Genomic DNA, 22114 nt, shown 5'->3' with positions numbered 1-22114 from the left:
TGGATAACAATTTTAAAGGCTTTCACTCACAAATTAATTAGGAATATAATGAGTAGTTTGTTGCAATCGAGTTTCATAGACCAAAAAAAAAAAAATCTATAAATCCTGAAACATATAATTCAATCTCATTCAAGTTTAAACCAACTTTTACACAGAAGATTAGTTAATAAAATGGGCAAATGGCTCATTGACAAAAACAAGTGAAAAACCCTAAAGCCAAATTAGGTTCGGCTAGTGAGTACCCTTTATATTAATAGGCATGTTCCTTGTAACTCTTAACTAAAACCTAACATCTTCCACTCTTTGCTTCTTCTACAAGACTCTGACGGCCGACAAAAAAGAGTCTCGGTCACGCTATGGACATACTTTTAGAGTAAGCTCTATGGATTTTGTACCTTAATTTTCTGCTTCAATATAATTGTGGCTTGAGCATAGTGAAAATGATTTGGGGGAAAAAAGGACGAATGGATTCTTTGTGTATTTAGGGTTTCGCAAATTAGGTGGGCGCCATGAGAATTAGGTTGTTTTCGGCTTCGATTGGTAAAAACTAAAAGAGACTGTTCCTTTGTGTTGCTAGCTGTGTTTGTGAATTGACATGTTGTGAAAGTTATTCTTGTATTTCAAAAATAAATCATTAACTTTGGATCAACTTATATCTACAAGAGTGTTATGATTTTTTTTGTTTTGTTTTTAGCCCTATAGATATAGAGATATAGATATTGTGGTCTTATGATCTACTGTCTACCCTTATCAACTGCAGCCTTTCCTCGCGAATCGCAGCTAGGAAGGCCGTGGCTTTACATGAATCTCGGCGCAAAGAGCTGCTGCTATTAAGAAATCCCTCAAGACTTTTCCTAAGGATGTTGTTTGAGCGGTTTACCGAGGAAGCAATGAAAGCTATAATGCTGGCCGAAGAGGATACCCGCAGGTTTGGCCACGTATATGTAGCGACTGATCACATACTTGTGGGTCTACTACTTGGCCCCGAAAACATTGCTGCAAAGGTTCTTGAATCCATAGGAATCAATGCTAAAGATGCGCGTGTGGAGGCTATAAAAATAGTTGGGCAACGAGGATTTAATGAGCCTATTGAGGTTGAAAAGATGGAAACCAGGGCAATAAATATCCCATTTGGACCCCGTGCTAAGCACATTCTGGAGTTATCATATGAAGAAGCTCGGAAACTTGGTAAGTACTTCTCTATTTTATATATGTCAAAATTTAGAATCTTGATATGTGACTTTCTAATGTTCGGTTGATAGGGCATGACTATATTGGATGTGGACATCTTCTGCTTGGTATGCTTAGCGATGAAAGATGTTTAGCTGCTCAGTCTCTGGCCAATTGCGGTGCAAACGCTAGCAACATGCGGACAGAGGTAAAAAAAAAACAGTTGCATTATAAATAGATTCCAGTCGAGAAAGAATTAGTTAGTTTGCTTAATAAACAGACTAGGCTCTTTAGCAAATAGTACTTAATACATGTCTTTGTGTCAAATTAGGTTATACGCATGATGGCGGAAAACAACAATGAGACAGTATTGGAGAGAAGTTGTGAACCAAATGTTGTAGATGATGCTCAGGTTCATCACATTAATGAATAAATGCTTCCCTTAATCTGTTAACCTATTCTTACATATATTTCTTCTTTTGAGTTTATTGAAAAAAACACTGAAGACTAGGTAATTTGGTTGTTATTAGATTGATGAGGAAGTAAGAGAGCGTGAAAAGAAAATCAACCTGAAAATTCAAGAGAGGTACAAACTTATGTGTGAAAGCCCAGATTTTGAAAAGGTGATGATAGCTTTGGCTTTATAACAATTGGCCTACTCTTACTGCCTGAACGTAAGCAATATTATTGAGGTTTTCAACAGGCTGGTTCGCTTCTTGGTGAGATAAAGGCTCTACGCATGGAGATATATCATCTTCAGGCCAAAAAGGAAAAGCAGATAATGTGGAGCAGAATGTGGAGCTGTTGACTGGCAAATAGATGTGGGATGAATAAACGTGATGTAGCGCATCTTTCATCTTCATAAGTGCACATTTCTCTTGTTAAGTTAATTTCAATAGCCAGTTTTTCTTTTCTTTTTAAGGTTTTATGTTGTGGCCAGTCCGCTTTGGGATCATGTAATATGATTAAGTCCGGTGTGCATGGCTAAGGAACATAAACGATGTGACATCTTCCTAATACAATTCTTTTGCTTATAATTAATCGATTCGATTGTGAAAATGCTCATGGAAACCATCTTGTATGATCTGAATCGTTTGTTTTCTGCAATCTTTGGAAATCGGGCATATACCAAAATCGTTAATAAGTTTAAAACTTAGGTGAATGATTCCAAAGTTTCGTGGACGAACTTGCAACTCTGTGATGATTGATTGGTGATGCTAAGACTGATACAATTTGGTGGTTACTATAAGTCCATCAATACAAAAAGATCATAAGAAGCTAGAAGCCAAAAGTAGGTAAGAGGAGTGCAAAGACATTATTACTATTACATTACAACGTGCAAAGTTTTCAAAGAAATGCAGTTAAGCATAGAAAGTTAGAAAGGTCGAGAAGAGAGCCCTACCTTTGAGGGAAAGCTAATATTTAAATTCCCCTACCTTTGAGGGCAAGTAAATATTTAATTCTGAGAAGTTATAATCAATCTCTTCATAAAAATGTGTCCCCAATCGATGAATGTAAGTACCCTTCTTATATATATCTCGTTATCGTTTGATTCGAACGTATCAAGAAAACTCTTTGAACTTCGATTAAGAAAATACAGTATATCTGTTGAATTGTTACATCAAGAATATGATGATCGAAATAGAGAGATAGTGTATATTTATTGATCGTCTCTAGAGCTTATCTTTAAGATAATAGAGAGATAGTGTATATTTATTGATCGTCTCTAGAGCTTTTTTTTTTTTATCGTCTCTAAAGTTTATATCGTTAGGCCACCTCCATTTGGCAAACTCTTATTCAAATGAAGTTTAAATATTGATGAGTGATCACTACAAAATAAAATCAAAAATGAATGAATACACCAAAAACTTTTTAAAACGAAAAAAAAAGTTTTTCTTTATTCCGCTAGTTCCATTCATTCTGATTTTTTTTCGATATTAATAACGATCGTTCTAACCAAAAAGTACACAAAGGTGGTCCAATTTATTCCAAAGAAACAAATTTTAAAGAGAGGACAAGGAAGGTCGAATATGTCTGGAAAATGAAAGAGCTACGTGACTCGTGAGAGTTCTTACGTGCCATGCCATGTGGTGCTTGCTGATACCAATCGTATCCTTATGTCATCATCATTTCACTCTTCTTTTTTTTTTTCCTTCTTTTAATATTTTTTTTCCGTCTTTTTGCTTTCAATCATTGAGAGACTGAAGATAATTTGTGCCTACTTCTCAAACCAAACCTCAATTCTCGATTTTCTCTATTTTTGGTGAAAATTTATTAAATTAATTATCAGATAATTTGTGCCTACTTTGTGAAAGCTTACAATATAATGCATTCGTTCATCCACATCCAAAGATTTCAAGCTTATGCATTTTGTATTCGGATTTAAACGTAAAACTGTGTCCAATATTGTGGATGAATAATTTAAATGGTGTTTTCAACTCACAAATGATGAGAGAGCATGCATACGTTTATGCATGTTGCAAACTGAATCATCAACAAGTCTAGTATAATGTGCTACATTTTGGTTTTGCCTTCATGCATGTAGTAATTAATTAGATCACTTCTCTTTGTTCTAGGTAATATCAGAATCTCAAAAAATCTTGATGTAGCCAACGACAAAAGAAAGAACATGGGTAAAAAATCTGTCATTTGATATATGAGAAAGCAAAATATAGTTTCAGTGGGCGGCTATATATTGCATACATAGCTAAATTGTTTTCTTGAACTATACGTATTATAAAGGTCTAATGAACACGTACGCGAGAACAGCCAATTTCATTATTTTGTCCTATAAAAAAACCCACCAATTTGGTCATCTTCCATAATCAATTCAACTGCCGACGTTGATCCATTAACCTTAGCCTCACAATCATAACCGAATGGAATTTTTGTTGGTTTTGACTTCGGTTTACATTAACTATTATCAACGGATGGTTTGGGTCGAATAGAATAAGCTATGTACTCGTGGTGACTAGAAAACATTCTAGCAAGATCAGTCACTATACTAAAGAGCATCCTGCGGCTGTGGTTCAACGGTATAGAATAACTGAAATTTATGGAAACTTATTGTTGCCCTTAAATAAAAAAAAAAATACTTGAGAGTTTGTTAGGTTTGGTTTCGCTGATGTAACTAGAAGAAACTTTCAAAGTTAATTATCGAATTTTATCCAGAATCTCTATTAAAGGTATAAAGGGAAAAAAAAAAAAAACTAAGTTTCATATATATCATGGAAAAGATGAACCACTAGCTACTGCACCGCAGAAAATACAGGCTCGGGCCTCGAGTCACATATCAACGTCACGCCCAGAACACTCTGCCTTCTTCAGAGCTACTTTTAGTATCAAACAAAAAAAGAAAAGAAAGTGCTCTTTTTTAGGTGTTTTTTTCATTTTAAGTATTATTATTATTATTTTTTTTTAGGTGCTCTTTTTTTTCATTTTAAGTATTTAACCATAACTCTATAACAATCTACAAAAGAAAAACACAAAAATGGTCACAATGGCTCTCTAACTGAAAGAACGTCGATCCAAAGGGTCGGGTTCACTTCTCAAAGGACGAAAAACAAGTAAACTAAAATTTCGTTTTCCAAAAATAAATTTGGTAATAAGAAAAAATCTGTATATTACTATATAGATTCAAAATCATGGGACGTTTTTCATTTTTTTAAAAAAAGAATGCAATAAAAAAAACTAAGAAATTATTTGTTAGTTTTTCTCTGAACAATAATAGTTCTTAATCATTTTATTTTTCAAATTTTATTGATATACACTACAAATATAATAGAACAATGTAATTTTTTTTTTAATTAATACCATTATTTCAATAATTTAGTATACTTTTTTAATTTTGTAATTATTGGTGTTTCGCGGTGCACGCCGATTCTCGATATATACCTGAAGAATACGCTTTGCCGATACAAAACACTTTCTCTCATTTTCTCTCACTTTCTCTCATTTTCTCTCTTAGCTTACGAACAAGAAAAAAAGAAGAATCTTTAGTCACCTTTGAGATCAAAAGATGAACATCGCTCACACCATCTTCGGCGTTTTCGGTAGCAACCAACTTCCCAAACCTCTCCCTCTTTCTATCTTCTTCGTCTTCTTCCATGAGCAATCACTGAGAGTGCTAATCGCTTTTTGTCGTTTTCTACTTTTACAGGAAATGCAACTGCTCTGTTTCTGTTCTTGGCTCCTTCGTACGTATCAATCCCTCTCTTCTCTCGTGAACCGATTTATGATTCTTTCGATTTCTTGTTGTTCTGCTCTGAAAAAAACTCTAGATTCCTCTTTGCTGGTGAATGAAATTTAGGATAACATTCAAGAGAATCATCAAGAACAAATCCACCGAACAGTTCTCTGGTATCCCTTACCCAATGACTCTCCTCAACTGTCTCCTCTCTGCTTGGTAAAAATCACTCTTTTTACGTTTTTAATCTTCCATTAGAGTACGTAGCTCTGTTTCTCACTTCCTCTGTTTCTGGGTTTCTCTGTTTTTTCAGGTATGGACTTCCCTTTGTGTCAAAAGACAACACACTTGTGAGCACAATCAATGGAACAGGAGCAGTAATCGAAACAGTCTACGTGTTGATCTTCCTTTTCTACGCACCAAAGAAGGAGAAAGTTAAGATCTTTGGTATCTTCTCTTGCGTTTTGGCCGTATTCGCAACAGTAGCTCTTGTCTCTCTCTTTGCTCTCCATGGAAATGGTAGAAAACTCTTCTGTGGTCTCGCAGCTACTGTTTTCTCCATCATCATGTACGCTTCTCCACTCTCCATCATGGTAAGCAAACTCAAGATTGGATCTTTTTAAAGTTCTACTATTTTCTTTGGATTCATTTTGTTAATTATGTGTTTGGTTGATTGATTTAATAACAGAGATTGGTCATAAAGACGAAGAGTGTAGAGTTTATGCCATTCTTTTTGTCTCTCTTTGTCTTCCTCTGTGGTACTTCGTGGTTCGTCTATGGTCTTATCGGTCGTGACCCTTTTGTTGCAGTAAGTTACAATTTCTCCTTCTTTTGTTGTTTTCTCTGGTAAAAATCAAAACTTGGTTTCTAAATTTTGGGTTTTTGTTTTTGTGAAGATACCAAATGGGTTTGGATGTGCATTAGGGACACTGCAATTGATACTATACTTCATCTACTGTGGAAACAAAGGCGAGAAATCTGCGGATGCTGAGAAAGATGAGAAGTCGGTGGAGATGAAAGGTGATGAGAAGAAGCAACATGTGGTTAATGGGAAGCAAGACCTTCAAGTTTGAAGCTTTTGAAGATGATTTGGTTAAGTGATTTCGTATTAACTCTTCTTAATTAGAGTTTTTCTTTTCGTTTTGTTGGAATGTAAAAAAAATGATGCTGAAAAATGTTGTAAGATTTCCTGATTTCCTAATGATAACTAGTGTGATTGATTGAAGAAGACATGATGCCTTTTGTGAGTTTTTCTCATTCGAATAATTTAACCATTTGAATCACTGAAATATGAACATGTAAACACTTTCATTCACACTTATGGACAAATAGGCTTAGAACCAAAACTCTAATTATTTTTATATAATAGAGAAAAAAAGAAAGAAAATTTGTTCAAGAAAGTGTTAGATTAGCTTTAGTACCTGTGATCACCCCTGACCTCTGGTAATAATAATACATGGAGATGATTTAAGCAGTTACACAATAACCCAAGATTACAGTAAAAACATAACAGTGTTTTTATGAAACATAAGGACTATGCTCTGTCACTTATCTTACCTCCAAGCTGAAGCAACGATTAAGCTTTTCTCTTCCCAGCAAAAATGGAGCTCACCCATTTCTTCTTTAAGCTTGTACTTATTGCAATATTGTTGCTTTATGAGGTTCTGTATATTGTTGGTTACTCTAGCGCTCATTGGTTTTGGATTGAATCCAGCCATCATCATCCTCGCTCTCCATTTTCCGGCAGCCTCGTATCTCTCTATCCGTTCTTCTCCTTCGCAAGCAACAATGTTGACTATGTCTCTAGCAAGACACTGTCTTTCTACATTCATCCTCTCTTGGCTTTCTCTCGGAAGTGTCATGTCTAGAGATTCGAAAACCGCTGAGTAGTACTCGTAAGCCTCTACAAATCTGGGGAAGAATGGGGAAGTGTTTGTGTTCACGTCTTGTTCAACGACTGTGACGAGCTTTGGGTTTAAGCTTTTGACCATGTGGAGTAGCTCGTCCCGCTGGTTTACTGTTGTGACACTCTCGTCAGGCATGTGGTGAAGCTGGAATGCAAAGTTCACAATTAAGGTTTCTCCAGGTTTGCAACCGAGTGTTGATGGAGAGACAATCGAAGTCTTTGAAGGCACTGCTTTGAATTTGAAGGATACTCCATTATCCTCTGCGAGTTGCTCGAGTCTTAAACCGATGATTCTTAACCCTCCGATGGAGCGTTGGACTGATTCAGGGTCATCGATTCCGGTTAACCTCAGGCGAGGACGTTTACCAGGTAACTCAGCTACACTTCGTATCAGTGTCATGTATTGGTTACCTTGGTTTATATCGAAATCGATTATGTGAACTTCCTCTTCACCTTTTATTGCTTCAATTATTGCACCGTTAGCTGCTAGAAACCCGAATTTGAAACAAGGGCAGACTTCAAACAGGACTTGCATAGCTGCGAGTCTCTCATCTGAAGGAGGTTCTTTGCATTTCAATGCTCTGTATATGAATTTTCCGGAAGCAGCCATTCTTGCAGCTAGACCTTCCACCATGTAAGCTGCGATTCTCTGAGAAGGATCTCCTTGGATTGAAACAATCTGTCTCAGCTCATTTACCATTGACAAAGCTTCTTCTGATTTCCCTTCGGATAGCGCACGAGCACAAGATATCAAGATTTGCTTTGGAGTGGCTTTCGACACCACTTCTTTGCTACTTACATGAGAGTTGGAATCTGCAGATGATGATTCTTTGGGTGAGTCCTGATGTTGTTCGCTTTCGTTTTGGTACGACCATTCGCTGTCAATCTCCATCAGATTATCTATTCCAATCATTTTATCATCTTCATCGCCGAGAAGCGCTCTTTCAAGCTCTTCAATCTTTGACCTCATTTGCTCATCATCAAACTCCTCCACCACATCCATGCTCGGACTGTAAGAAACTGCTTGGTAATCTCCCAAAAGCCTCGTAGATGAAGTAGAGGTTGAATCAAACGGTAACTGAAATTCCATGGAACATCCAAGAACCGGTCTTGACTGATAAGGAAATGAGTCTAAAGAGCCAAATGAGCTAACCGAAGCACCGGAGCCAATAGGATGTTGAACAAACTCATCAGTTGGCGAATCGAGAAAGTACTTCTCATAACTTTGGCTTGGGTAAGAATCATCAGTCAGACAAGGGTTCTTGGACCTGTCTTGGTCAAAGATTTGAGCAGAAGTGACACCATTGTTGTTACCATTCTCATTCAACGAGTAAAGCTTCGGGTTCCTATACGAGGATGGCTCTGCAGACCTCACTAACGACATGACTCTCGCTTTGATATGTTCTCTAACCACAGTTTGTTCCACCATTCAGCTGCAAGCCTGCAACTAGAATGTTCCCAAATGTCAGAATCTTAAATATGTCACACACAGAAAAACCTCAAGCCACTGTTTCTAACAAAAGCTTGTTCATTCATGAAAAAAACAAACCAAGAGATCATTCCTAAAGATAGAGCCTTTTTTATTAATTCATCATAGATAAACCAATTATGGAGCTTTATGATCCAAATCTCGGAGCTGATTCTCCAAAGCAGACTATCATCTAAAATCCCACCAAATCCATGTAAAAATTCTTCCTTTAGTACCTACCAAATCTATGCAAATCTCTCAAGACCAAAACTAACCAAGGAATTTCGTAATTCAGAACAATCAGAGCACTAAGATCTATATCTTAATAGCAAACTGACTGGTTTAAACAGCTTGCAAAAGGTTTAGAGCAAAACAAAACCACATAATCAAACAAGTTGGTGAGATTCTAAAGATTAAAAGACCAGGAAACAAAAATTGGTTGATGAAGTCAAATACCAGGAGAGATTAGAGGAAAAGGGTCGGTCTTGGATTATGGAGGGTGCCCAAATGAAGAAATTGACAAGAAGAAATCTGATATAAACTTCGGAAAAGCCTAAAGGAAGAAACAAAGCCTAAAGGTTTGACCTTTTGGGTCTTACTGTTTACACAGAAGAAGACAGAAATGATAAAAACGCTTTGGCTTTGGTTTCTGATTTTTCTGGCTTTGTTCTGTGTCCTTGTGGCCTTTGTTTAAAGATGTGTTTACTCTTTAAAGATTCATACTTTTAGACTCGTGTGGTGTTAGGTTTTTACTTGAAATAAAAAACACAAGTTTCAACAAAAAAAAATTAATATGGAAGAGAATTTTTATTGTTTTCTGAAGAAGACCAAAATCTAATTTTTTTGGTAAATTCTTACGAGACTATAAATTCTTTGAAGGTAACTGAAATTAGTGATTAATAAATGAAAAAAAATTAAATATCTCACTTGGAAAAGATATAATTAGCAGTTCCGTGTCCGATTTGGTTTTGATCAATTTCTGTTGACCAATTAAATTGTCACTCGGTTTTAATTTTTGGGTAATATTTCAAGTCCTTTTTTTTTTGTTGGTGCAAAGAAATAGTATTTGATTTTATGATGTTGATTTTTAGTAATAAGAGGAAAAACACAAACCGTTGGATATGCCTGGAAAATATGACGGAAGCTATCGTGGGGTGACGAAGGTGCCTACGACAGTTCCCACTAACATTTGGATTAAATAATTATTCACTATATCATGCTGTTAGTGCAGCTTAACGTGTTGATTTTTATGAAAATTCAAAGGTACTTTTGTCAACTTGAGAAAGTACTATTTATCAAAGAAAAAATTAATTGAGAAAGTACTTTATGTTTTACCAGAAATTTACTGTTGTATTATCTTATCTCACTTATCTTAATTACTGTTGTTTTGTTTAATTTTACTAATCCAAAACAAAAACTTGAAGGAGAAAACCGACTTTTTTATACTAATCAAATTATGATTCATAAAAACCGACTTTTTTTTCTTCACATCATTTCATTTGTTTACTAAGTTCGGTTTAATTAGTTTGATTATATTTCTTATTCAACTACGAACCCACAACAGAAATTTACGTTGAACACTGATCCCAATTGCATATCTTTGTTATGTGTGCTAAGATATTTTAATATTTGTTATTTACGATGTCCTTTTTCTTTTGTTTATTTAGCAATAGCTTAATTTGGTGACTTACACACTATTGAGCGATTATTTATAAATACAGGTTTCCTAAGTTTAGTGGGACATATAATGATTGTTTACCGCATAAGTAATGATCATTAACCAATGTGTAAAGAATCTAATCCCAATTTGTTTATTTATTTTAAGAAAATTTTGTAGTATTTCTTTAAAATATTAATATGGTGAAGAATGAGGATACTAAACATTTGACGCAGAGTCTTTATCAACCTTATCCTCGCAATACCCACATAGGACTGACTTCTCTCTCAATCTTATCCACTACGTAACTTCTATTTTCATTTTTTTACAACCAAAAACCTTAATTTTCATTTTAACAATATTATATATATAACCATTATACAGAACTTAATTTCCAACGGAAAAGATTACATCCAGTGGCGGACGTACGTTGGTGGTAGTGGTGTTACCATATTGGAATTCAAATGGAAGTTTCTTTAAACAAATGATGTTAGTAGCTAGTTATTGGCTGTTGTTTCTTTTGTTCTTTTGACGAAGTATTAAAGTGTGAATAGAATAATATCTTGCAGAACAAAAGCTTGCTTTGGAATTTAAGATTATTAGAAAGCTTGTTAAAAATCTAATTACGTTTTTCTGAGATTACATTTTTTTTTTTTGGGCACAAATGCAATTCTCTCTAACCTCATAAACTGTGAAAATTTACGAGTCAAACAGCTGATCATATATATATATATATATGCTTAAGTCATACGGATGGTACATATGTTAACTATGTTTACTTCTCCATGATTTATGAATTAAGAAAAGATTATCACTAGGAAGTGGCCAGTGGGATATATGTTTGGTTCTAAACGCATGCAAATCCGGCTGCTCCATGGAATTATGTTTTGGATCCATATTATTTACTAGTCTCTGACAGCATGTCCATGATTTTGCTCTAATTATTTTATTATTTTATTATTAATATTAATATTTTTGGATACAAAATCTTATTAGGGACAAAATCTCTATTTCACTAGTCCATTAGATAACTTAATTAAAAAAAAAAAGATTGAAATCCACGTGTTGTCTACATAGATTTCTTCTTTGATCTGATTTATTGTACTACTGTAGTACTTGTTTACTTGTTTTTTTTATAAATATCATTTCGATGAACTGCACATTCCATAAGAGATATGCAATTAATTCGAGTACAAACCAAATGATGTAATATGTAAAAACAAATAATTCTATATGTTTTGTAAGAAAAATAAACTGCATTTAAGATTTTACATTATCATGAATTCATCAACTAAATCAACTTAAAACAAGATACATTAACAACATAAGCTAGCAAAATAACAAAATATATCAAGAACAAAAGAATCATCATAGATTTAGAAGTAATATTTTGATAAAGATATTGCAAAAATATTGCATGGCGAACGTTTAAACAAGATATTTAACAACATTTTAAATTAAAAACAAATTAACAAATCTATCGAACATTATACAAGATGCCAAGATCATAAGTGTGTATATTGTACAAAGGACATGTGAGATGTCAAAAAAAAATAAAAAAAAATAACATGTAAATATTATTGTGTTTGGTCTTGCAAGTCATTAATTGTTTGAGCAATTTATGTTCAAAAGTAATACTAGCATTAATCAGCAGTCCTTTGAAAAACTTTGTCACATTATCATTCGATTATACTATTTGATTGATGCAATTGTTTATGTGTGCTATAGTAATTTTTCAAAATTATTATTTAACTTCTACATTGTGTAAAAAGTTGACAATTAAGTTTGTGATATATGAGAAAGTACCATATCTTTAAGGATGACATATTCACGATGTATTCAGGATTGTGCATATTTGTATGGTATCTAAACACTTAGAAATTTATAATGAATTTGTTTTGAGAAGAAAAAAAAAAACAAAGAATCATGTAGTTCAGAAGGACTACTTCATGCTTCTTTAAAACATGGTGGTATTTGTTCTTCTTTGTAGATCGAGTTACACCATGATTCAATATCATATTCTCTTTTCTTAAAGTTCCAAAATTTCACCTGACCCATCGTTGTGTCTTTGTATCTCACAGTTATTTGAGGTATTGATACGTATAACTAATCAGTTCATATCTCTGTCAAATAAATAGATATAGTTAGTTTGCAACAAAACATCTCTAACGTAAACTTAAATATGGCATGGAAGTAAGATTAAATTACCTTTTCCAAGCCAGAGAGTGTCAGTCCATGGAAATGATAAACATACGACCTACTGAAGTGCAATAACATCCACCAAAAGGCACTTTGACCTTTAAAGAATTTGTCCATCCTTCGTTTTTGAAGAATGCGAACAATCTTCCTTTACCCTCTGTAAGTAAGTACAACATTTGATAACTAGTTAAATGTCTAAAAATAAACTATCAAAGAGATAAAGATACACGATATATCATAATAAATTACTCACGCTGAGCTAATAATTTGATAAGATACTGTTCAAACCTTTCCAAATAAAAGTTGGATGGTAGAGGAGGAAGAATCCATAAAAGTTCAAGAATATCCCGTGAGTTTTTAGTCCGTATGATATAGAAGGATCACATATTGAGCTTATCCTGTTACAAAACCAATTTGCAATATATAATCACTATTGTCAAATATCAATATGTAATGAGTATAGTCAGGGTAAATATTTTAAAAAATCATCCATTCTAAATTGATTAACAATTTCAAAATTTTTATTTAAGAACAATATTAATTTTAAATATATTATTAATGATCGTGATTTGCATAACAAAACACAAAAAAAGTAATGTGTAATATATGTAACTTAATTTAAATGAACGTTCGAATATATACCATAACACATTTAAAAAATGGGAGACTCACAAAAATGCCCTTTTTTCAATACCCCTTTTCAAAAATGCCCCTTTTGGATGTCCATTTTTAAAAATACCCCTTTTATGTACAAAATGACTAAATTACCCTTCTTTTAATAAAAGATATTATAAATATATAAGGAAATATAACAAAATTAGGTCCACAAAATACAAAATATTTTTTGGCGGGAAAAGTGATCTCCCAATTTTTCCCGCCAAAACACTTGTAAAAATTTGTAAAACCTTTAAAATACCTTGTAAAATTTTTTCCCGCCAAAAAGTTTTCCCGCCAAAAAAATTTTTTTGCGGGAAAAGTAATTCCGCAATTTTTTTGGCGTTAAATTTTTGGCGGGAAAATTTTTCCCGCCAAAAATTTACAAGGTGTTTTAAAGGTTTTTTACAAGGTATTTATAAGGTTTTACAATGTATTTTAAAAGGTTTTACAACGTATTTACAAGATATTTATAAGATATTATAAGATTTTACAAGCTTTTTTATAAGGTTTTTACAAGTTATAAGGTTTTACAAGTTTTTTATAAGGTTTTACAAGTTATAAATATCTTATAAAACCTTAAAAGTACCTTGTAAAACCTTTTAAAATACATTGTAAAACCTTACAAAACACTTGTAAATACCTTGTAAAAAACCTTTAAAATACCTTGTAAATTTTTCCCGCCAAAAATTTTCCCGCCAAAAAAATTTCGCAAAAAAAATTGCGGAATCACTTTTCCCGCAAAAAAATTTTTGGCGGGAAAATTTTTTGGCGGGAAAAATTTTTACGGGAAAATTTTACAAGGTTTTTTAAAGGTTTTTACAAGTGTTTTGGCGGGAAAATTGCGGGATCACTTTTCCAGCCAAAAAATATTTTGTATTTTGTGGACCTAGTTTTGTTTCAAATAAGGGTAAAATGGTCATTAAAAATTAAAAGAGGGCAAACTTAAAAATGGACTCTCAAAGGGGGCATTTTTGAAAAGGGGTATTGAAAAAGGGGTATTTTTAACAATTTCTCTTAAAAAAGCATCATTTGAATCAAACGCTTTTAACGTAAATTTTATTGAGAAATGGTGGATTTAATATCGTATCCATATTTATCTCCAAAATAGAGTTTGAAGTAAAATTTACTCCAATTCATCTCTATTTCCAATTCCAAAATAAAGATCTCTATTTTTTTCTCTATATTTGGAGACTTCAATTTTTAATTTACATTATAATTTGGAGATTTTTTATTTTTAACTCTAAAATGGAGATACTATATTTTAAATTTAAAAAAAAAATACGTTGGAGATGCTGTAAGTTTCAAAAAAAAAAAATTAGTGTTCAACATAAAATTCACATTACAAAATAAAGTTGATGAAGACTAAATAAATGCAAAATTTCTGAATATAATGATATTGTATTTTGAAATGGACCATAATTTAGTTTAATCTTTTTTTGTTCTTAATTAACTTATACAAGAAGAGTTACATCAACTTCGGTAACAAGGCTACACATCTAATTAAGGTACCTTTATTAATTTACAAACATACTTACCAAACTCTTTTAAAGTATAATGACGTTGAATTACAAAATAAATTAGGGAAGTATAATTGGTGAATGCATATATAAACGTGCGTACCTAACCAAAGGATCTCCCTGCAACAATGCTTTTCTTTATTAGTCTTTCATATCAACACATTCATATGACACGTGGATATCATTGAATTAAAGAAACTTTCTCTTCTTCTTATTTATACATACTGATCTCTTTACTTCACTCTCCAACAGTTTGGTAATAATATCTTGTGAGCTTCGAGAATGTCGATGTTAATGGCGGCCAAATCCACTTCACTCTATAGCTCAAACCCAACAATTTCAGCTAGAATCGGGCAAAACCCTCGCGCTGTCAGATCGGTTTATCCGACGGTGAGAATGCAGTCACGTGTTCACCGTCTGATCGAAGAGCAGGGCGCTGTGCTTATTCCCGGAGTCTACGACGCATTATCGGCGGCTATTGTGCAGCAGACCGGATTCTCCGCCGCATTAATATCCGGTTACGCTCTCTCCGCCGTAACTTTGGGAAAACCCGATTTCGGTTTGATAACGTACGCCTGTTGCTTTTTTCTCATTTCCTCTTTTTCTTCTGTCGTTTTATTCGTTTTGTTCTGTCGTTTTAGACCGCCGGAGATGGCAGCAACGGCGAGATCAGTGTGTGCTGCTGCTCCAACGATTCCAATCATTGCCGATGCAGGCAAGTCCACAATCTCAATTCTCAAACACTCTTCTCTTGCTGCACTAATTGACTTTAATCATAGTTGATTACTTTATCTTTGTTTGCTTGCAATTCAAGAGATTTGAAGAATATCACAAGTTGTTCTGTTCTGTTAAAAGATTTATTCTTTGACATTAATAATGTTCAGATACTGGTGGAGGAAATGCTCTCAATGTTCAAAGAACTGTCAAGGACTTAATCGCAGCAGGTGCGGCTGGTTGCTTCCTTGAGGTAAACTACTCAGTTATGTTTTATGTATTTTCATATGTGTTAGATTCAATTGACTCATAGTCTTATGTTACTCTCTCTCTCTCTTGTGCTATCTTAGTTGTGTTCATTTGAGTAACTACAAGACAGTTTCTTCATCTTGACTTGTACTAATATAATTTCGGGTTTCCTGCAGGACCAGGCTTGGCCAAAGAGGTGTGGTAAGAGACGTTATCTTCTTGTTTCATTCTCTTCAAAGCTATAAGCTTTTGTCTAAGTTTCCAATAATGGTTTTAACTCTTTTGCTCTTTATATTTGTCTTTTGTGTAGGACATATGCGTGGCAAAGAGGTATTGTTTTCATTCCCTCATCGTTTGCTCCCAAAATCTATAAACTGATGGCTTCTAATTTGGAAACAGGTCATACCTGCGGAGGAGCACGCTGCTAAAATAGCATCGGCAAGAGACGCTATTGGAGATGCTGACTTTTTTCTAATCGCTAGGACTGATGCTCGTGCACTATCCGCAAAAACAGGACTTTCAGACGCCATTGACCGTGCTAATCTTTACATGGAGGTTGTGTACTACTAAATCATGTTGTGTTAACAACACTAAAAGATTTAACTTTTAAGAAGCCAGAATATTGGTGGTTAATAAAGAGAGATTGGAAAAATGTGCAGGCAGGAGCTGATGCTTCCTTTGTTGAGGCACCGAGGGACGATGATGAGCTTAAGGAAATCGGAAGGCGCACAAAAGGCTACAGATTGTGTAACATGCTTGAAGGTGGACGTACGCCATTGCATACTCCTGACGAGCTTAAAGAAATGGGCTTTCATTTGATCGCACACCCACTTACCTCGCTTTATGCATCGACCCGAGCTCTTGTGGATGTACTCAAGATTCTCAAGGACAAGGGAACCACCAAAGATCACTTAGAAAAGATGATTACTTTCGAGGAGTTTAACAGTTTGTTGGACTTGGATTCATGGTATGAGCTTGAAACTAAGTACTCTAACCTCAGAAACGCGCTTGGGACAACAAAGTGATGAGATTCTGACAACTCTGGCCACAATGGAAGCTCTTGGACAATGTTATCTTTTTCTCATTTAGAAATGAAGCTGTTTGTATCATATCATATCAATAAGATTGTGTTTTGGGTTAGCATTTTCAATAAAGATTGTTCATGCTTCTCCGACAAACCAGAGAAGCCATGTCTCTAGCAATGTTTTGAGCATCTCTTGAAATACCAGCCAAGCCTTGTCTTCCAAATCCAACACTGTACAAACAAACCGTTCTAATTCCCTTGCAGTGATCCAAGAACTTGCGTCTCGGCATCCCATTCATGCTGAACAGATTTCCATCATCGACTTATGTCACATCAGAGCCATTAAACACACAAGAACAGAGTTTGTTTCCTTTGTTTCCCGGAGAATTGTGTCTGAAACTCTTTTAAGGAATCTCAAGGTAAATGATTTACTGAGCCCATCTATAACAACAACCTATATCTTAACATCACGTAAGCTTTAACTATGTGAAGTACCACAGAGGTCAAGGGTCCTGAGATCCGGCCAACCATAAGCTAAACTTATTACCCCATCATCACTGATATTCTCACACCATCCCAAGTTTAATGACTCTGCAACAGATTGTAGTAATTCCCAATAGGCTGCACACATGATCAAGGTGAACAATTCTGCCACTCTTATGACAAAAAAAAACTAGTCTCAGGTGATCAAAACACATTGCTCTAAAGATCATGCTATTGCAGAACAAGATTCATTGTTTTCAGTACTTAAAAACTTGTAGTATGATTTATATTACAAGAAGCAATGATGGATGATGTATCAATCAGCAAGTTAGGTTTTGATAGGTTTTGAGGAATTGAATAAGAAGAATACGACTTGTTAAAAAAGAGAAATCCATTAATGTCATAACATAGGTTTGAAGTCACAAGGGTTTAAACTCACAAGGGCACAACAAGTGCTTGGGGAAATAAAATATATATAAAAAAAAAAAAAGAGGGACAATGCCTCTTTATTTGGCTTTGGCTTTGGCTTTGACGAGTTTCTTGTTCTTGCTTTTTCTTTTAAAACGAGTCTTATTCTTGCCTTTGAAAAACACAGCTTGTGGAGGAATCACATCTTCCAACAACTTGATAGGAGGAAGAGGAGCTGTTTGCATGCTGAGTAAAGTGAAAACACATGTATGAGCTACCTACCACAAACCAGAGAACCCATATAGCTAGTGCTTAATTAGCCAAAAAGGAAAATTCATACCTTGAGGAAGTGGAAGTAGTTGCCTCAGACAAGTCTTCCTCCTGTTACAAGAGAGAATCAATATGAATTTAGCCGAGCTAGACAGAAAAATTCAAAAAAAACTGGTTAAAATATTTAGTAATAACCTGAATTTCAGATTCGGCGGAGGCTAGCTTATCAGATTCAGCGGGTTTCTTCGGTTGTCGCTCAAATTCCGTAGGCCAGTGGCTACGCTTAAACTGACGATATGGCCCCGAAATACCACAATCATCATAAGCACGACGATTAGCTCTCATTGCGAAAACCCTAGCTATTTCTCTCTCTCTCTCGCACCCAGATGGATAAATTTCCTGCCGCCAAATGGGTTTTTAATATAGCAAAGTAACAAGGAAACCCTAGCTATCTCTCTCGAAACTACTATGTCGTTTTTTCTCACTGAAGAGAAAAGGGAAGAAACAAAGAAACAACAACACGTTTCTAATTCAAACAGATCAAACAGATCTTGGGCCAGAGAAGGCCCAGACAGAGAAACTGAAGACAGAATCATCTGCTCTTGTCCATGTTCTCAAGATTCTCAAGGAGAAAGGAACCACCAAAGATCACTTAGAAAAGATGATAACTTTCGAGGAGTTTTAACGTTTGGTTAACTTGGATTCATGGTTTGAGCTCGAAACCAAGTACTCTAACCTCAGAAACGCTCTTGGGGAAACAAAGTAATGAGATTCTGATAACTCTGTCCACAATGTAAGCTCTTGCAATGTGTCATCACTCATCAATAATGTTTTCTTTTTTTTCACTTGTTTGTGTCATATTCAACAATTGTGTTTTTGACATGTAATAACTCAAAATTATCTAATTTATTTGGAAAGCTTGTTCTTACTTCTCTGACAAACCAGAGAAGCAATGTCTCTAGCAACGTTTTGAGCATCTCTTGAAATACCAGCCAAGCCTTGTCTCCCAAACCCAACACTATACAAACCATTCTTCCCCTTCCAGTGATCCGGGAACTCGCGTTTCGGCATCCCCTTCTCGTTGAACAGATCTCCATCATCGACCTGTGTCACATCAGAGCCATTAAAACAAGAACAGAGTTTATTTTCTCTGTTTCTGTGTCTGAAGTTGCAACAATACCTTAAGCCATTTTGTAACGCTGCTTTTGTAACCAGTTGCGAAGACAATGGAGTCCACATTTTTGGTGTTCCCATCGACGAATTCAACTCTCTTCCCTTCTATACGTTTAATAGACGTCACAACCTGAATCTTGCCGGACTTTATCTCTCCGACGCAGCCGACGTCAATGGTAGGTGACCGGCCGGTGATTAGCTTATTCATGAATGGGCCATTCTTGGGTCTTACAAGCCCATATCTCAAAGTATTCCCAAAGCTCAGCTCCGCTAGTAATAGACACAAACGGTCAACTAATTTTACCGGGAAAAACCTGAGCAACGACATTCCTATCCTTACGATCCATCTCGTCAACACGTGCACCTATATATAATCACACGATATAATGTTTATTATTCGGATTAATTGTTATAAAATTTTATTTTTTTTGTAATCTAAACTTACCGGGCTACGAACAACGATGGAGACCTTAGCGTTGCACTTAGACAGATCATAAGCAATCTCCATGCCGGAATTTCCACATCCGACGACCAAAACATCTTTTCCGGCGAACTTCTCGCCGTTCTTGTACTCACTTGAGTGCAAATACTCTCCTTGAAAGCTCTCTACAAGCCCCGGAATCTCTGGAATCACACCTTCGCCATTCTCCCCCGTCGCAGCAACCATAAACTTCGCCGAGTAGACTTCTATTAACGCCGTAGTTTTGTTTACCACCTTCACAATCCACTGACCATCTTTGAAGTAGGCGGATTTGACATTCCGGTTGTACCTAGGGGTTACGTTGAAACGTGTGGCGTATTCGTCAAGGTAATTGATGAACCCTAGCTTGGAGACGAAGGTAGGAGCGTTTGAGGGGAATGGCATGTAAGGGAGTTGACAGAATTGCTTTGCGAGGTGAAGCTTGAGACGATCGTAAGACCTTCTTTTCCACAGAGAGGCACTGCAATCATCTCTTTCCACTACTATGTTTGGTATGTTTAACCGGTTAAGACAAGCTGATGTTGCTAATCCGGCTGGTCCTGCACCGATAATCAGAACCAGAATCTTGATCTCTTTCTCCATTTCTTGTTGTTGCTGTTGTCAGTGTTGTACTGTATATTTATTAACTGAATTGCATAGCTGTACTTACTCTGTCCACACATATATATGACTAAAAATTCTAGGTAATTAAATTATTGAAAATTTTAAGTTGATTACTCTAAGTAGTGAATCATAGGATATGTTGGAAGATTTGTAATCATTTTTGCTATTTTGGCAAGTGATCTGTTCTGTGGAAGTGTGGAAGTAGTCTTAAGATTGAGTCAACACACGGTTGTCATTATAATATTTCCATAATTACTCTATTCAAAACTTCTTAATTAACTTTTCCATAATATTTGTTTTCCGAAATAGTACTTTCCGTACTTAGGTACGAGTACGGAACGGAAGAACAAATGCAGCACGACATAGATATCGTAGGGATATGATTATTACAAGGCATAGAATTGCTTCACTGTCGTTTTGTGTTTGTGTCCGAAATTAGAAATCTGAGATTGACAAACGAAGCTGTTATGTTTTAAGAAACTATATTAGGTGAATCATCTCAACAATTTTTCCTTCATTTTGACCTAAAAATTTTAAACTCGGATTAGAGCCGCGTCAATACCGTTTATGATGTTTTCAGCTCACTGCGATATTGACTTCATTATGTGGGCTTAGACAAAATGTAGGCCCATACTAAAGCCCATTTAAGAATTCCCAGTCGAAGAAGTGGGGAAAACGGCCATTTTCAACCCCAACTATTTGGGGACAGTTTTTTCCAACCTAAACTAAGACCCTCCGTCAATTTCTACCCAAACTCAAAACTAATTTAAATTCAAAACCTAAACTAATGAAAATTAGCCAATTTCAACATGATAGAAGACGGTGTTAGTTCTATTTAACGGCTGCTGAGTCAGCGATATCGTGGCATTGACATGGCGGGAAAACGGCCATTTTCAACCCCAACTATTTGGGGGCGGGTTTTTCCAACCCAAACTATTTGGGGGCGGGGAAAAAATAAAACGTCGTCGTTTTAATTTTGGGGAATAATTAAAATTAGGGTTCTTCATTTTCTCTCGAAACAGAAAAATGTTCGTCGATTTTATGAATTCACAGGCACTGTAACTGGAATCTGAAAGTAATGTAGCAATAGCAAGAAAAAGCAAAATTTGTTCCTGAATAGTTTGGTCTAACAATTGTGTCCGTCTAAAGATTTTGTCTTTCTTCTTGCAGTGGAATCATTGTACAGACATTCTATCTGGAAACTTGTCTAAAATCAATTGGGTAACGTCAATAAACTCTTTCGTAACTCCATCACTTGTCGTAACCCTAAACGATAAACATTGTTGGGTAGAAATTGACGGGGGGTCTTAGTTTGGGTTGGAAAAACTCGTCCCCAAATAGTTGGGGTTGAAAATGGCCGTTTTCCCGCCACATCAATGCCACGATATCGCTGACTCAACAGCCGTTAAATCCCGAACTAACACCGTCTTCTGTCATGTTGAAATCGGCTAATTTTCATTAGTTTAGGTTTTGAATTTAAATTAGTTTTGAGTTTGGATAGAAATTGACGGGGGGTCTTAGTTTGGGTTGGAAAAACCCGCCCCCAAATAGTTGGGGTTGAAAATGGCCGAAGAAGTGCTTATAGCTGCTGCTCAGATAGACAGATACCATCAATTTCAATAAGACATCAGCTTCTCCTCCACAGAAATCTAGTCATAATCTTTAATAGATCCTGCTAATTTGAAGATCTATTCAAGCAGATTTTTTTGTTTACCAAGTTTTTATCAATACAAATTTCAGCACTGATTAGCTGGAATTTTATACAAATCAGAGCGTTATCATTTTGGTACAAGTAACTTAAATGTTACAGCTTTAACAAAAAGGTTCTATGGTGTAGTGGTTAGCACTCTGGACTTTGAATCCAGCGACCTGGGTTCGACTCCCGGTAGGACCTTCTTTTTATTTTTATTTTTATATTCAAAAGGCCCATTTTTGTCTACCATCCTCAA

The 22114-nt window shown here is 35.3% G+C and overlaps 5 protein-coding genes and 1 non-coding gene across 7 annotated transcripts; 4 read left to right on the top strand and 2 right to left on the bottom strand.

Annotated features, from left to right (window-relative positions):
* Positions 1-153: 153 nt before the first annotated feature.
* LOC9329225 (chaperone protein ClpC1, chloroplastic) lies at positions 154-2207 on the top strand. The gene is made up of 6 exons (XM_002893118.2): positions 154-373; positions 761-1188; positions 1263-1378; positions 1502-1582; positions 1701-1793; positions 1874-2207. The coding sequence occupies exons 1-6, from the start codon at positions 357-359 to the stop codon at positions 1976-1978; spliced, it is 840 nt and encodes a 279-aa protein (XP_002893164.1). The 5' UTR covers positions 154-356; the 3' UTR covers positions 1979-2207.
* Positions 2208-5052: 2845 nt separating this feature from the next.
* Positions 5053-6603, top strand: LOC9326507 (bidirectional sugar transporter SWEET1). Its single transcript, XM_002893117.2, has 6 exons — positions 5053-5222; positions 5330-5366; positions 5480-5575; positions 5670-5949; positions 6045-6164; positions 6253-6603. Exons 1-6 carry the CDS (start codon positions 5189-5191, stop codon positions 6427-6429), a joined length of 744 nt encoding a protein of 247 aa, XP_002893163.1. The 5' UTR covers positions 5053-5188; the 3' UTR covers positions 6430-6603.
* An 87-nt stretch (positions 6604-6690) lies between these two features.
* On the bottom strand, positions 6691-9420 carry LOC9329224 (scarecrow-like protein 1). Of its 2 annotated transcripts, none has more exons than XM_021011852.1 (2): positions 9187-9420; positions 6691-8709 (listed from the first exon to the last, which is right to left on the bottom strand). In XM_021011852.1, the coding sequence occupies exon 2, from the start codon at positions 8689-8691 to the stop codon at positions 6910-6912; it is 1782 nt and encodes a 593-aa protein (XP_020867511.1). In that variant the 5' UTR covers positions 8692-8709; positions 9187-9420; the 3' UTR covers positions 6691-6909. The 2 variants fall into 2 exon arrangements, with proteins under 2 accessions (XP_020867511.1, XP_020867512.1); XM_021011853.1 differs by having other exon boundaries at positions 6691-8703.
* A 5558-nt stretch (positions 9421-14978) lies between these two features.
* On the top strand, positions 14979-16925 carry LOC9326506 (carboxyvinyl-carboxyphosphonate phosphorylmutase, chloroplastic). The gene is made up of 7 exons (XM_021013725.1): positions 14979-15329; positions 15402-15475; positions 15645-15727; positions 15900-15924; positions 16034-16053; positions 16123-16278; positions 16383-16925. The coding sequence occupies exons 1-7, from the start codon at positions 15043-15045 to the stop codon at positions 16746-16748; spliced, it is 1011 nt and encodes a 336-aa protein (XP_020869384.1). The 5' UTR covers positions 14979-15042; the 3' UTR covers positions 16749-16925.
* Positions 16926-17603: 678 nt separating this feature from the next.
* Positions 17604-20212, bottom strand: LOC9326505 (probable indole-3-pyruvate monooxygenase YUCCA11). The gene is made up of 5 exons (XM_002890397.2): positions 19527-20212; positions 19089-19445; positions 18104-19012; positions 17979-18019; positions 17604-17884 (listed from the first exon to the last, which is right to left on the bottom strand). Exons 1-3 carry the CDS (start codon positions 20142-20144, stop codon positions 18815-18817), a joined length of 1173 nt encoding a protein of 390 aa, XP_002890443.1. The 5' UTR covers positions 20145-20212; the 3' UTR covers positions 17604-17884; positions 17979-18019; positions 18104-18814.
* Positions 20213-21987: 1775 nt separating this feature from the next.
* Positions 21988-22059, top strand: TRNAQ-UUG. Its single transcript has one exon. It is a non-coding gene; the product is annotated as a tRNA-Gln (tRNA).
* The last annotated feature ends 55 nt before the right edge of the window (positions 22060-22114 follow it).

The sequence above is a fragment of the Arabidopsis lyrata genome, assembly GCF_000004255.2.
Source record: "Arabidopsis lyrata subsp. lyrata unplaced genomic scaffold ARALYscaffold_1, whole genome shotgun sequence".
Classification (NCBI taxonomy): Eukaryota; Viridiplantae; Streptophyta; class Magnoliopsida; order Brassicales; family Brassicaceae; genus Arabidopsis; species Arabidopsis lyrata.
The sequence above is the reverse complement of the archived record's forward strand: the minus strand, read 5'-3'. Positions and strand labels throughout refer to the sequence as shown.